We start from the raw sequence: 16,707 nt of genomic DNA on the forward strand, positions 1-16,707 counted from the left end.
TCTTTTTTTTATAAAATTCTGTTTTAGGTTACCGTACAAAGGTAGTCTTAAGGTGTATATAAAAGATTTTAACACTTCTTAATGCATTCGATTTAACTACTAGTTATGCTAAATTATTTAATCGATTGGCGCAGTTGACAGATACCCTGCTTTCTGAGTCCAAAACTGCGGGTTCAATTCCCACAGCTGGCAAACGTTTGTGTGTTGAACATGAATGTTTTTCAGTGTCTGGATGTTTATCCTTATATTATATTAGCTAGATGGCGATGTTTGAATTGAAGTATATTTATTTATATTTAAAACGAGTGGACTCGGATGAGGTCGTCCTCTACGGGAAAGCAGCGCCTCCACCTTCCATCCAATATGTGTTTTCAAACCAACCAGATCACCTTGAAATATACTTACACACAACATTTCATCAAAATCGGTCCAGCTATTCAGAAAGAGCTACGTGACAAAAACAAGTACAGAAGTATTATTATATATATATTTTTGTCGTTATTAGTATTTTTCTCACCGTTGAAACCTTTCCAAAACAAACAAATATTTCAAGACCTAAATTAGTCAAATCGGTCCAGCCATTTTCGTGTTTAACTAATTTATATATATACTAGCGCACCCTCGCGACTTCGTCGGCGTATGAGTCAATCGAAAAGCTAGAATAGATCTGATGCTAACATAATCATCGTGGCTTGCTATGTATTTACTATTATTTTACGTGGTATACTAAGTTAGTAAGTTGACATTATTTTAGTAGATACATACATACATACATCCATCCATACATACATCCATCCATACATACATCCATCCATACATCCATCCATCCATCCTCACAAACTTTCGCATTTATAATATTAGTAGGATGGTACGCATGCATTCGATCGTTGTCCCATATGCCTTGCGATTTGCTATTATTTGTGAAGAGTTATGTCCTTTATCTCCGACAATATTTATCAAATCCTTATTCAAATAAGACAATATATGCTTGATAGTATACACTTTCAAATAAAAAAAGAATTATAAAAATCTGTTATAATTTAACAGAGCTATGAAGTAAAATTGATAAAAAAAATTATCTTAAGAAACTTATTGTTTATCCGGATAAAAAGTATCCTATATTTTGACCCCGGAATATCAGCTACCACTATACCAAATTTTATTTTAATCCGTTCAGTAGTTCTCACCTGATGCCCGGACAGACAGACAGACAAAAATTAAATAAAAATCTGTTTTGGACTCAGTATCGATTATAAATCATCCCCTATCAAAATTATCTAAATATATTTAATGTACAGAAATTTTCCAGTATTAATATATCGTCCATCCTGAACTTTGAACAATGCATCAAATCCAAGGCTAACTGCTGGCTAAAATCCTGGCATACTAAACAAGGTCAAGCGGTTCTTCACGCCAGAACAGCTCGTAACCCTGTATAAAGGAGTAGTGCAGCCATTTGTGGAATGGCTCTGCTAAGTACCAGCTTGATGCTTTGGATTCGGTGAATCGCCGAGCTACGGGACTTATCGATCACAAGGCAATAGTCAGTAGACTCCTAATAATAATAATGTTTTATTATAAGTATAGATAATTTACCTTTTCGTTTTCACTAAACCCAGGCAGGCATGGATGGCCTAATGCCTAATTTAGGCGATGGCTTTAGAAAAAAAAACGGTTAACCAATCTTAGGTGATAAATATTGGTAAACGGGGGAATCTCCTTAGATTAAGTGTTACACTTATTTAGGCATTAAAGTAAAGGACATTGTAGGAATGCAAAGGCTGCCTTATTGCTGCAAGTAATATCTTACAGGTAACCTTTGTAGATTTAAAATTAGGTGTTGATGTCTCATGCAAACTTTATAGATTTAAAATTAAGTGTTGATCCCATATATTCCGGAACTTATGCTTTCAAGTTAATATATATGTAGGTAAGTATCCGTCTTCCAAAAATTTTACATTCTACAACAAAAGAAAACGTTAGATGTGTAGCTCCATGGCCCATATAGGTGTAGGATACATTTAAATATTATTTATTTCTCTCAAACATCATAAAACTCGATTACTTAATTACATGGATTATTATTTTATCTCAACGCATGTTAAAAGTTATATTATAAACAAACAAATGACGTTAATCTTTAGATATCTCAAATAAATGTATAATTATAATTGAGGGTAGGTTAAACAAGATGATTATGAATTGCGATATTTTTGAACTTCTTTTTTGTTATTATTACGCTATAAGGTAGCCCTCGATTTCAATCTAACCGTTATAGCTACTTGTATTTAATACCTCAACACATAAGTCCAAATATCTAGAGGTCCACGGAGCCATTTCCCCTGACTCCTACTTTCCGAAATATATCTGTTCCGATCACTAGCAGTATTGAGCTTCTAGGTATTAATATATCGTCCATTCTGAACGTTGGACAATGCATCGAATCCAAGGCTAACTGCTGGCAAAAATCCTGGCATACTAAACAAGGTCAAGCGGTTCTTCACGCCAGAACAGATCGTAACCCTGTATCAAGCTCAAGATCGGTCGTTCAAGGAGTAGTGCAGCCATTTGTGGAATGGCTCTGCTAGCAGTACAGCAAGTACCAGCTTGATGCTTTGGATTCGGTGGATCGCCGAGCTAGGAGACTTATCGGTGCCAAGGCAATAGTCAGTAGACTCCTAAGTTTGGAACATCGTCGCAAAGTTGCTTGCAAGAGTGAATAGGCATTTAGGAAATGTCTATTCACTCTCGATTTGCTGGCAAGCGCGCTCCATCCTAGGCCACACATCATCACCCCCAAAAAGGAGGGCTAAAACCACTAGAATATCTCCGCTTAGTTGAGGGAAGCATATTTAGGAATAACGAAAAATTTAAATAACGGGACGTACAGGAGGGGTTTACGTCCATGAGTAAGGTAACCGCTCGGTCAATTTAACATACCGTTACGACAGATAGTTAAAGTAAATAAAACCGCGGGGCACAGTTTGTTTATTACAATTGTATTATGCTGTGTGCTCTAACGCTTATAATGTTATGATAATATCTTTGAAGTGAAATTAAGTCGGGTTTATCATTAGAATAGAAGCACTTGACAGTTGACACCTAGCGCGGCTATAAGTATGAGCTGAGATCACATCTCGCTACATTGATAAGAACCGGCTCTTCGGCAGCTGGGAACGCAGACCTGAGTAACTTCTAATTGGAAAATAATGGCCGCTCAAGTGGTAAGCTATGACTTTTAATTAATATCTCACCATCATCACCACCACAGCTTTAGAGGGCTTCAGAGGGGTGCGGTGAACAAATTCCTCGAAAGGACGCGGTCAAAAGCAGCTTCCTTCCAACTCTGAACTCCCAAAATCATCACTTCACCGTACTCTAGGCCATCTAGCACTAACATATTTTAGTGAGAAAAATTGTTTACCCAGATCATAACCCCTGACAAGGGACAAAATCGGGGGATTTAATTAACTTGTCCTGCCAAAGCACGGCTTCAGGGAATAGGCGAAGTTTACCACCGTTCATTGTAACACGTTTTTTATTTGGATACTTTTTCCACTTGTGCGCCTATGCTCGGAGAGTTGATCAAGCTGTGGGAGAACATAAAATTGTATCATTTTATACACTAATTGTATGGCCAACACGCCTGTCCAATTTGCCCTCCATAAAATTCTTGGGGGCTCTCGTGTCCATGCGTTGTACAAGTCTTGCCTATCTCATTCTTAACAGTTGACTACTAGGTGGTTTTGACTACATTCGGCTCTTTTAAATATGTACCATTTGCGCCAAAACCATTCTCTCGAGCAGCACCAAACACTCATCCCAACGCCAGAAAATGGGTGGACTAGCTGAAGAATTGTAGGCAATTATAAGCTTTAGTAAAATTTGAATAACATCTATTTTACTCTAATGTTCAAGTATTTCGAAACTTGAAAACGACTCCTCGTTAACGACTGAGGTTAGGAGATTTTGGATCGTTTCTATTTACCACCTTGCCGACTTTCAGAAAATTTCCTGTCTGCATCAAACTCATTGTACTTAGTTCTGTCTTACTCGCTGCTCATTTGTCAATAAATAATATAAACTATAAATATTCTAAGCTGTCTAAATTACCATTACCGCTACCACAGTCAGGTGCTGAAGTTTATTTGTGCTTCCCATTGAAGTTATCATAACGAAACTGGTTAGGCGGGTTGTTCATCGTAGAGCTAGAGAGATCGCACCTAACTTACTAGCTGACCCAGAGAACTTCGTTCCGCCTCGATTCTTTAATTTTTAATTTTTTTTTTTAATATGTTACCTACTTAATTTTATTTTACTTATTCCAAATTAAGTTATATTTATATTGACAATAGCTGTACCCGCGAGTTCGTCCGCGGTGAATTTAACAAAAAAGTTAATTAGTTTATTTATTTTTTGCATTTTTATTTTTATTTATTTTCAGTTTTTTGTATTAGCTTTACTGAAAAATTTTGTTTATATACAATATTTGGTGTAAGATTTTCTTGCGCGCGAGCTACGCGCAGTACTTGGGCATCGCATTACTTTATTTTTTTAAATAAAATAATTTTCCTAAAGTAAACCTTATTACATCAACCTGCCAATTAAAGTCCCGTCAAAATCGGACCAGCCATTTCAGAGATTAGCCGGAACAAACAGATAGACAGACAGACAAAAATTTTAAAAATGTTATTTTGGTGTATACTGTATATATATTCATATACATGTAGCATTTACTAGCTCTATGGTCTTTGTGGTGCGCAATAAAAGTGTATTCCTCCGCTTATTTCTCTTTCCAGAAACCCCCTATCTCGATGATAGACCCGTCGCAACTTCTGCGACCGGAACCGACTTTCCACGACAAACCTTTAGAGGCGTTCCGTGACTACAGCGTGGATGATGCTGACCCCATCAAGGAGCGAGTCCGTAGAACGTACTACGCCATGCATACCAACGTTACAGTTGATCTTGTAAACCGTAAGTAGAGGTTAAGAACGGCTAGTTGGAAAGAGGCGAGGGGTATTCGGGGATGGGATATAAAAAGGGTATAATAGTATTCATATTAATGAAAAACTTTTGTTTCACAAGTTTTTCTGAGATCAATAGGTAGATACTGTTAGAGGAATAACTGAACAAAGTGTGTCATAAAAATACGCAGTGATTACCATAACATCAGATATGTTTTGGACGACCTCCTTGACCTCCGGCAGAGACATTTATAGAAATAATAATTTCTGAGTTATTTCTGGTCTCAGCAGGGCTAGCACGAGCAAGAGACAAGCACGGGAATATGGAATATTTTACCCCCGTTTATCATTAGACATATATTACTAGTTGCTGTCGCTGTGTGCACATTTTTATGGAATGGTTGAGAAGAAATGAGAAACAAAACAGAATACATTACATATGTCAGCGAGTGTTTTTCTCGCTTTCGGCAGATAGCGCGGTCACTGGTACATCGATCGTTAAAAAAAACTGTAGTTTCGCGGTCGCGGATATGTGACAGATGCAAAAAATAGATAAAAACAATCCTTGATGCGGATTATATATCATGCTAAAATTTCAGCTCGATCGGTGCAGGACTTTTTGAGTTTTTGAAGCGTACACAAACCAACATAACATTTATCCCTATTGATATTATAAAAGTGAATGTAAGTTTGTTTGTTACGCTTTCACGCAAAAACAACTAGACCGTTCATCATGAAACTTTGTACACTTATTTCTGAAGATATTAGAAGTAATATAGGATGCGCTTTTTATCGCGAAATTAAGCTCAGTTCTTTTAGGAGAGGTGACGAAAGTGTTTTGACGATTTTACACCATAACGCCGTCAAATGATAACCGATTTAAATAATTACTTACTTGCTTTTTTTTATATCAGAATACACAACTTAACAATTTCAGTAGAATTACACCTAAATTGAATGCCACATGTCTTTCGAAAAACAAAAACAAACGCAGACGAAGTCGCGGGCAACAGCTAGTATATATATAGATTTTAATATTATTTCCACTTGTGCGCCAGTGCTCTGAGAGTTTATAAAGCTGTGGGAGAAGATAATTTTTTATCCATTCTCCGGGAATATAATTGTCTCCTGTCCATGCTAGCCGTGCTGCGAGGCTTTGGTCGTTACGGCGCGGAAAGTCGTTGTCGACACTTTCCACTCGTTACGGTTTCTGCCGCGACTCTTCTAGGGGGTCTTCCAACACTGCGCTTCCTAGAGCAGAGTCGCCACACCTTAAGACCTCAAATCCATCGGTTCTCCGAGCTATGATCTTCATTATACTCTATAATTTCTGTTTGTACATTTTAACAGAGAAACGCGAAAAATGGTTGAAGTTCAACCATTTCAAGTCCACTGTCAAGGACGCGCTCATCAAGTTGAACGACCTCGTGGACGAGTCGGACCCTGACACCAACCTGCCTAACATCGTCCACGGCTTCCAGACCGCCGAGAGGATCCGTCAAGATCGCCCCGATGACGACTGGTTCCACCTGACTGGGCTGATTCATGATTTGGGCAAGGTGAGAGCAAATCTCCCTTTTTTATATTAATGAGGAATTGTCTGTTTTTTTGGTCAGTTGTGGACTCTCTTTTTGAAGGTTTACCTCTCTTAAGCAGTCTTTTACGGCACCGGTTGCCTGGAACAGCTATATATAAGGCCGCCTAACTGAATACATCGTGTAAATTAGTTTTTTTTAATATTTTTTCCTTTGTGGTGTGCAATAAAAGTGTATTCATTCATTCATTCATTCAACGTTGTTAATACCAAAAAATATCCATATTTTTGTTTAACAAATATCAACTTTGCTAAACAACAAATTTTACTGTATGGAATAATAAATGTATAATCATGGAATGTCAGTTAAAAAATAACATATAAATTAAATTAGTACCTAAATAAATTATATTTTAGTGTCCATGAAATGAGGACTTCGGGTCTATTCCAAAATTAATGCAAACCCTAATTAACCGAAACCGCTCAGGTTTCGGTTAAATAACCAGGTATCAGCATTATTCGTTTATTAAACCAGTCAAATATAGATGTCGTTTTTTATTAGACTTCGTTCTATTGACAGATGTAGAAATTAAATAAATCTAGTTTTTTTAGTAATGCATCAAGTTTTTTTTTAAATTCCAGTATAAATTGGTAAATACTTACCCGTGTATACTTAAGTAACTATATTTATAAGTTTTAAGCAAGCGTTAGATAACTTACTCATTTCTACAGAAACGAATATTGTCGATGTAACTTAAAAAAGTGATAATACATTACGTACATAGTTATGAGATCTTATCAATATGACTAGGATTATTTTGATATCTTTACGTACTTAAAGGTACTTGAGATTGTACCGTCGAGCACTAGGAAATTAATAGGGGGCCAAAATGTTACAAACAAATAATAATCCTAGGCGATAAAGCATTTAATAATATTGTTATAAGCTTCGACCAACATCTTAAGAAACTTTCGCTTGGTTGTTGGATCAAGGGTCGGATACAGAAGTCCTCGAAACGGCGCGTATTGTGAGGAGGTTCCTCACTCTAGAGCCCTGACCGCCGCGCCGGTTGCTTGGGCATTCAAAAGCCCCGCAAGCGGAGGGTGAATGTTTTTTTTTTTTATAAATTTTTAATAGCGTTTTTTATTTTATTTTTAAGCATTGTTAAGAATAAAAAAAAAAAAGAATAAATGATAGATGAATAATTATTGTTATTAAGATCATTTCGTCAAAATGATATGAAATTCTTGAAGACTCGAGGACTCTGAGAATTCCGCAAGAAAACTTATCTAAGTAATTATGTTATTTCATTGAGAGAAAAAACATTATTATGAATATGAGTCTGTTTGTAAACTTATCACAGTACTACTACTGCTACTACTGCTGAGAACAGGCCTTTCTCTTTAAGGGGATAGAGATTTATGCCCTTTTTCACTTATGACGGATAAGACAATACCTATGTAAGTAACGCCTAATAAAAGAAGGTTCCTCAGCAAACATTTATCGATTTTCGCATCTCATAAAACCTAACTTGTCTATGGTTCTTGATACAACTCACCAGGTGTGGTCTTTTGTTTTTGTATTACAATATTTTTCATTTTTCGTATGGATTTAGGGTTATTAAAAAAAACGATTTAGTATTTTTTTTCATTTGTCAAGTGTCAGTTTACGAGTCCCTAAACCTTACGATCCGCCGAATCGGTGTCGTAACTTTAGACGGCGCTTAACGTCGCTAGATACATCACATAAGAGTTCGTGAAACGTTTTTTTAAATTAGGAATCACCTAAATCTTCTAGGCATAGGCTTAAAGCGACTCCTAGGTAATGTGAAAACGGAAAGAGCATTAAGCTCACCAAGCGGGTTAGCGGGCTGTGAGTTATTATTGAGTGATCGAAGCAGGTACCTACATCATATTATTCATTGTACCTACGTCCTTCCAAGATAATGGAGATGAAACAATTCTCTAAGTCATGCGGCTGAAAACAAACTATTATTTAGCAAATAGAGCCCTTTACACTAGCCTCATGAGTTAGGTTAGGTAAGTCGCAGTTGTGGCGCAAGCGTTCCCGTGGCCCTGCCACCAGGCGACTTGTTGAAACACCGTGGGGTTTAAGCCGGTACGAGCCCGACATAACCATTGTGCCTTCCCTTGCGGTGGTGTCCATGAGGAAAAAAAAGGTAGGTTAGGTACAATCAAATTAAATCATACCGACTTTTGGTAAACTGCGTCAAGTCTTCGATTCGCCGATGCTTCAAGACGAAAGTCTTTAACGAGTGTGTCCTACCTGTAATGACATATGGAGCTGAGACGTGGACACTGACAGTCGACCTGATCCATAAATTTACAGTCGCGCAACGCGCTATGATGCGAGCTATGTTGGGAGTCTCTCTTCGGGAGAGAATTCGCAACGACGAAATCCGTATAACAACCTAGGTCACCGACATAGCTCAAAGGATAAGCGAGTTGAAGTGGCAGTGGACGGGTCATGTCTGTCGTAGGACCGAGGGCCGTTGGGGCAGACGTGTTCTAGAGTGGAGACCGCGAATCGGTAAGCGCAGTGTCCGACGGACGACCTCCAGTCCGCTGGACAGATGTCCTTAAATAGGTGGCTTGAAGCGGCTGGATGAGAAAGGCGGAGGACCGTGTGTGGTGGCGCGCTCTTGGAAAGTCCTATATGTTCATGATAATGACCGACTTAGCTCTCTCTTATTCGAGAATGGAGACTTAAAGCCAGCTGTCGGGTATATTAATTACGTAGATGATATTGACAAGTGAAAACATCTAAATCGCAGATTATAATAGTAGTGACCTTAAGCGACACGCTCTGCCGATGACTGGCAAATCGTATCATAACAGCTATTTGGTGAACCATGACCTTACGCGCATCGTAAACTTGGCGTTTGCTGTTCTTGTTATCTTGTTTTCGATGTGATTTTCCTATGTGATTTGCGTTTTCAATACATAAGTACCTATCTACGATCATCGCTTTAACACGCATTATAACAAAGAATTTACCCACAGAGTTAAGGCCATTCAGAACCCTCATTTAGCTATTATTGTATGCAGTGCATTGTGTACAAAAACGTTGAGAACGCCCCGCGCATGTCTCACTTCACACCCACGGAATGTTGCTAGCTTAAAACTTTTAAACAGAATGCAGTGATTAACCGTCTGTTCAAGTAACGCTACCATAGTGGCGTAGTTTTTGATACTTCAATATTAATGTACACGGTTTAGTTATGTATGTTCTTAGCTCTGTTTATGTGCCTTAACTATTTCTACAAAGATTACCTGTATTATATTGCTTATATTATTTGCAGCAATAAGGCCGCCTTTGCATGTCTACATTGTGTACTGTATATATATATATGTGTTGTGTAGTGCAATAAAGTGTTTCTTCTTCTTCTTCTTTTTCATACAAATTAAATGCTGTTTGCTGGTGAGCGCATCATTTGAAAATGAATGGAATGGTACATGTATTTGGCAATTCGTTTTGTAAATGTGTGTAACAGTCCGATTAGTTTCATTATCATTTTCAACCTCATACCGTTTTAGGGCTTGGGCTAACACACACATATAAACACAGGTCTCCATTCAGAATTACGGCTTCCTACAACGCTGTCCAAATGCAGATTGATGCTTCACACAACTTTTTCTCTCACGTTTTTTTCCTTCACAACATTGCGCTTCTAATGTAAACTAAGCAGTTTTGGCAGTGATTGAATACATAGCATCGTTCATAGCATCTTGTGTGCGTGTGTATGTCACTGAGCTCCTTCTAAACGGTTGGACCGATTTGAATGAATTTTTTGTATGCGTCTGGATCGCACCCTGGATGGTTTGGATACACAAATCAGCCTGAAAGATATCGCTGGGGTCCGCTAGTGTTAATTGTAGTGTTAGTGTGTTGGTCGTAGATATTTTAGTGACAGAGCTCGTCCGGGGTAATACCGCCATTTTTATTTCTGAAGGGCGTTGGAGCAGGTGTAATTACAGGCACATGAGGCTTAGCTCCTACGCCTTTGGGTGATGGCCACGGGGCAGGTCACTTTGCAGGTCGTGTTCCTTGCATACCCTGCGAATTGTTGCTCTGGTTTTCCACCTAAAATTTCCTGGGTCCATAAATCATTTATCATCATCAATAACTAAATAAGAAAAAATAACAGTTTATTGTTGGTCAAAAGACCCCTCCCTACGAGTCGGTTAAAGTCAAATATTTCTTTATTCAAATAGGCACATAGATGGCACTTTTGATGCGCGTACATTTGTAAATATATTATTATATATTTTGTTTCATATTTAATCTATTATATTATTTATATAATTGTAGTTATTTATTTGTCTTTAGTTACAAATTTTGTTTTGACGTGACAACGTCTTATAATTCGATAGAGCCGGCTGCGCGCACGAAAAAACATTTACATGACGTATGTGTCGTTACCTCGCTCTGAGGCGTTCCATTCAAGGCTTGAAGTGCAAGCGAGATCGCGGAACAAGCGACAAAGAGGCACAGTCGGCCTCCGCGTTCGACATCTGTCTCTCTCCTACTTGAGTGAGCGATGCGTCCGCGTGGACAGCTTCTATACAATAATACATTTACATGTTTTCGGCAAGGATGAAGTGCAGTGAAAAGTGAATGTGGTGTCAATTTTTTATAGCAACGATAATATCTATCAAACAAATAAAATTAAAATTTTCTTTTGAAAAATGCAACCATCAGTATTTTATTACGACGTTGTCACGTTTAACTATCGTCAGTAAGCCGACTTTACAGACGACCAATTTTTTAATATATTATATATATATATTTAAGTAATGAAATATGTATTTTATGGGTATATGTATATATGCACCACCTAACATTTTTCTGTAACTGTTTTTTTATCTTCGACATTGGTTGCCTGGAAGATCGCTTTGTAGCGATAAGGCCGCCAAATTGTATACGTTGTTTTGTTATACTTTTCTTTTTGTTTTATGTACTTTTTGTGGTGTGCAATAAAAGTATATTCATTAATTTATTCATTCATGTAAAATATGATAAAGAAGTGAGTTGATGGATGGATATAGAAATTCGTCAACTTAAAACTAAAGCTATGAGGATTCCAAACGTGCCCTGGTCTAAGAAGAAGCCCACAACAAACTTAGCCGGTTGTTATTTTTTTTTGTTATTATCTCACATTGTCATGTAAAAGTATTCAAGAAGCAACCTGGTTAGAGCAATAATTTACATCCAAGCATTTTTATCGTTGACTTAGTCCTTAATACTATAATGAGACTGTTCTATAAGCTTACGTTTAATACAAACTTTGAACTTTTTCAGACACATTTTCATCCAAGATATCAAATGGTAGTTTATTGTAAAATTGTATACAATTTCCTTTGAATTAATTTATATTTTATGTAGTCTAGCATATTGCACTGCAAGTTTATTTTTGCTTCTAATGTTCAAATTATTGCTTTCTCTTAAATTTACTTTTCTCTTAAATTTAATTATATTTTTGTGAACATACATTCAATTTTCAATTATGTATTGGCTAAAACTGTCATTTTTACCTACCGGTTTGCTAGGTCGGTTAAGTATCGGGAGGTTTTGCCGATAATCACCACGCTGGGCAAACGGGTTGTTGATCGCAGTAGATGGTAGAAGTAGCACAGAGGACGCTGCTACCCGTTATCCGTTACATTCTCTTAGTCGCCTTGTACGACACCCGTGGGAAGAGGAAGGGCGGTTTTTTTTAATGTTTATAGACGAGCGCTTGATTACAATCACACCTGATGGTAAGCGATAATGCAGCCTAAGGTGGAGCCGCTTGCCTAGAAGATGCCTTTTCACTCTTGATTTGAAGGCACTCATACTGTAGGAACTGGGGAAAATTGAAGCTGGAAGAGCATTCCAGATCCTAGCGGTGCGGATCAGAAACGAAGATAAAAATGTATTTTGGTCGTGACCACACTGTTGCATCATTAGAGTTAAAAAAAATATTAAAAATCAGGTGATGGCATTCTACGGCGAGCCGCAGTGGTGCGTGGTGGGCGATACTTTCCCCGTGGGCTGCCAGTGGGCGGACTCCATCGTGTACGGCCCGGAGAGTTTCAAGGACAACCCGGACAGCTACAACCCTAAATACAAGTAGGTACCCATGTATTAGTACCCTAGTTATTTGGCGCTTAAATAAATTTATTTACAAACGTCAATTTTGAATGAATGTGTAAGGGGACTGAGTAGACTCCAACAAATTAATAAATGAATAAAATTTTATTGTTCACTACACATAAGTCCAAAAAAAGAAGAAAACAACCTTGTAACACAGCGCGTACAATTTGACGGCCTTAACGCTTCCAAATCGATCTCTTCCAGGTAATTTTGACAAATATTCGACTTCAGTCCCATCTTACCGGGAAAGATGCGCGATTTAGCGCTCTGATTCGATGCCGCGAAGAAACCGATTAGGGGTAGATTGGGGTTTAATAAAACTCCTACACCCATAAAAGATTAGCCCGGTACCATCTTAGAATTCATCATTTCTTTCCACCAGGGAAATTGCAAGGGCTAACGCTCTTGACTGCAATGTCCCTGGTGTTGTGGAATAAAAAGAGAGTCATTAAGGGATAAATTTAAAGAAGTTAAAATAATGACGGTGCATAGTCAGTACATATATGAAAATTTAATTTATGTCCATAAAAATATATCAAAATTTAAAAAGAAAATGCACTGTAACAATATAAATATTAGAAGCAAAAATAAACTCGTTGTGCAGTTTACTAGGCTACACAAAATTGCAAATTCATTCAAGGGCAATTGTATATTATTTTATAACAAATTACCAAATGAAATCTTATAGATGTCTCTCAATAAGTTCAAAGTTTATATAAAACGTAAGCTTACTGAAAAATCCTTTTATAATATTAAGGATTATTTAAACGATAAAAAAGCTTGGGTGTGAATTGCTCTAGCTTCATAGCTTAATTTAAATTTACTGGAAGATGGTGATAACAAAAAAATAAATTTACCCGGCTAAGTTTGTTGTGGGCTCTTCTTAGACCAGGGCGCGTTTGGAACCCTCGTAGCTTTAGATTTAAGTTGGCGAACGAAGTTATCACCATCCCGTTACAATTATGTAAACAAATATGTATGAACGCTTCATAAGTGCCTGTGATAGGCCTACATGAATAAAGAAATTTTGAATTTGAATTTGAATTTTGAATTTAAATGATACCAGGTGAATAAACATTCAAAAACTAAGTGTTTTTTTTTCTCGAAAACAGTACAAAATACGGCATGTACGAGCCCCACTGTGGCCTGGACAGCCTTCTGATATCTTGGAGCCACGACGAGTACTTCTACCAGTTCCTGAAGCACAACAAGAGCAAGCTGCCCGAGAAAGCTCTTTATATGATCAGGTAAAACCGCAGTGATTGCGGCTACCGACTTATTTCATTTTTTTATTTATTACCAAAGCAAGAATGACAACATGCAGTGTCTTCGCCTCCAAGCAAGTACCCATGGCTTGCTTACTACGCAAAGTATTAAGAACATAAAGCAGTGCATGTTGCATGTTTGCATGCAGTGCATTGTGTCTAAAAACAGGGAAAACGCTCTGAGCAGGTGTCACTTCACACCCGCGGAGTGTTGCTAGCTCACAAACTTTTACCCATTTTCTGGTCAACTTTTAGTAAATTAGAGGTACAATAATTACTGTCAACGGCTAAATGAGTTAAGTGACTAACCACCTGTTCGAAAACACTAGTAATGTGGAGTGGTTTTGCTTCAATATCAGTCGTTTACACGGTTTTTTTGAGTCTTCTTGAGTACGGAAACTTAAAAATACTGTTTTTTTCGTTAATTTATAGAACTAGAAGACGCTTGCCTAGAAGATGCCTATTCATTATAATGTAAATCATTTTAGCGGACGAAATGTATATACTTACTTGAATGCAGGTACCATTCCCTGTACCCGTGGCACGCTGGTGGTGACTACCGCCACCTCACCAATGCCAAGGACGAACAGATCCTCAACTGGGTGCATGAGTTCAAGTGAGTACTAGACATGATGACAAGTTTAGGAAAACTGCCCTAAGATGTTCGGAATTATCTACCACACGTAAAAAATAACTTATTTTTGCAGAAATTAAAGGTTTTGTAGATATTAATTACAAATTTTATTTTAAAAAAATTCGCTAGGATGTCATGGCCGTACTCAGGACTTGTTCCTAGATTTTTGTATTTATACATAAAACATACAACGTATAAAAAGTATGAAACGTAAAACGTAGCAACTGAAAGTTGTGTTGTAGTTGTAATTTGTATTATTATGCGAAATTTGAAAATAAAAATTTTCAATTTAAGCGGTACAAAATTATGTTTATATAGATGTAACGTCATAATTTTGAATTCGGCGTTTCATCTGTCATGGCGGATCGCTAGATTACGCAGTTTTATTTATTGAAAATATTATAGTTTTATTTATATTCGAAGTGAGATTGACTTCGAATATAAATAAAAACACGTTTTTTATAGTACATTAATCATATATAATTAGATGAATTCAATATTATAGCGATTCTTTGTTACTGTCATTATGGCCATTCCTTTTTTCTCCTGTCTGGCATTTTATTTTTACTAAGTATTAAAAATTAAATTTTTACTATTCATTAAGTTATTAGATGTTGACTTTACTTGAAACAATTGTTTAAAAATTAAATATAAGGATTGAGGAAATTACAAATTGCACCATGCAGATTCTCCTGCTTTTCGCGGAGTATGGCAGATTAAGCATAATTTTCATAATATATCATGGATTTCCGCTAAGTAGCGCCTGCTTCTATCCAATCATTTTTATTTTGCAGCAAATATGATCTTTACACGAAGAGCGCCAAAGTTCCCGACATCGAAGCACTGTGGCCCTACTACGAGAAGCTTATAGAAAAGTATATTCCCGGGATATGCGAATGGTGAAGCTAATACTTTTACGGCAAGGCCAAACCGCGGTGTCAAGCCTGCGTCTAATGGCGTTTAGATTCGGGGACAATCACAACCAAACCCGTTAATGCAAGCCTTGTGATTGGTCGCACGCACCGTCCGCTAGGGATGTTGGCCTTCGCTTATGGCGATGCGAAAACCTCTATTACTTTTCGTTCACCGGGAAACTTTTTAACGCATTAATTTAATATGTTACTAGTATTTGTATGCTCACTGCTTTTAAGGTAACCTAGACACGCTTGCTACTTCTGCAGTCTGCACATTAGTTCAAAATGGCATAGTTATGTAGTGTTTTCTCACTTTCTGCCATCAGTTGAAGAGTGTCAAAACACTGCTTAACTATTCCGAAGTTATGGCACCTTTATTAATAACGGAGTAGATTCTTGATGAATAATTAAAAACCACGCCCATGGTGACATACTCTGTTTTAAAACTATACAAAATATCATTATTTTTGAATTTTTTGTCATTACATAAGTTCTTAACTAAGTACTATTCTTTATTTGATTAATTAAATAAGGATTTTCATACCTTCTAATTATATTTTTCATTAAAACCTTATTATAAAAGAATAATAATTGCTGATAATGATTATTTATTTAATTTATATTAGACTCATTAGTTTAGTTTTATTAAAATAATCGATAAGATTAATGTTAATTATATGATATTACCTATTTACAAACGAATTTGTTTTTTCCCTTTTTCCACGCTATATTTATACCTATACTACCTACCTATAAAAAATAAAGAACTCTATTTGTAGATTTTTCGAACTCTCAAATTTTTCCCTGCTGGAATGAAACCAGATTTTTTCCACTAATTAAAAATACGCTGAGCTGAAGCGGTGATAGTCTAGTAGCTAAGACTCCGGCTTAACTTTCGGGGGACCGAGTTCCATCTCCGGATATAGTAAAAAAATAATTAAAGCATTTTATTTCTTGTCGGGGACCCATACACAAAATTAAGAGATTAACAACTTAAACAACTAAATAAAAAAAAACAATAATTAATTGATAACAATAATTAAAATAAAATTACACTAAGAATAAATTAAAATTCAACTATTTTATATATTATAATGATCACTGAGCTAAAGAGGTTTTCAAGGTCACTTCATTGGTTCTATAAACAGTTAGCATTGTGATGCTAAAAATAGATGTAAATTGAACGCTGAATGAAGATGAATTGCGATTGTAGTTTGAACTGATGGTTAACCTTAA

General features: G+C 36.8%; 1 protein-coding gene across 1 annotated transcript; it reads left to right on the forward strand.

Moving 5' to 3' along the window:
• The first annotated feature begins 3,088 nt into the window (after nt 1-3,088).
• On the forward strand, nt 3,089-16,022 carry LOC120628162 (inositol oxygenase-like). Its single transcript, XM_039896395.1, has 7 exons — nt 3,089-3,224; nt 4,800-4,977; nt 6,318-6,526; nt 12,498-12,634; nt 13,771-13,905; nt 14,444-14,539; nt 15,352-16,022. Exons 1-7 carry the CDS (start codon nt 3,210-3,212, stop codon nt 15,458-15,460), a joined length of 879 nt encoding a protein of 292 aa, XP_039752329.1. The 5' UTR covers nt 3,089-3,209; the 3' UTR covers nt 15,461-16,022.
• Nucleotides 16,023-16,707: the final 685 nt, after the last annotated feature.

Source organism: Pararge aegeria, chromosome 12 (assembly GCF_905163445.1).
Source record: "Pararge aegeria chromosome 12, ilParAegt1.1, whole genome shotgun sequence".
NCBI lineage: Eukaryota > Metazoa > Arthropoda > Insecta > Lepidoptera > Nymphalidae > Pararge > Pararge aegeria.

What these genes read in the sequence shown, in the direction of transcription:
- LOC120628162 (XM_039896395.1), top strand. An exon ending in TACAGTTGATCTTGTAAACC is followed by an intron (nt 4,978 to 6,317) that starts GTAAGTAGAGGT and finishes ACATTTTAACAG; the next exon opens with AGAAACGCGAAAAATGGTTG. An exon ending in AGCTACAACCCTAAATACAA is followed by an intron (nt 12,635 to 13,770) that starts GTAGGTACCCAT and finishes TCTCGAAAACAG; the next exon opens with TACAAAATACGGCATGTACG.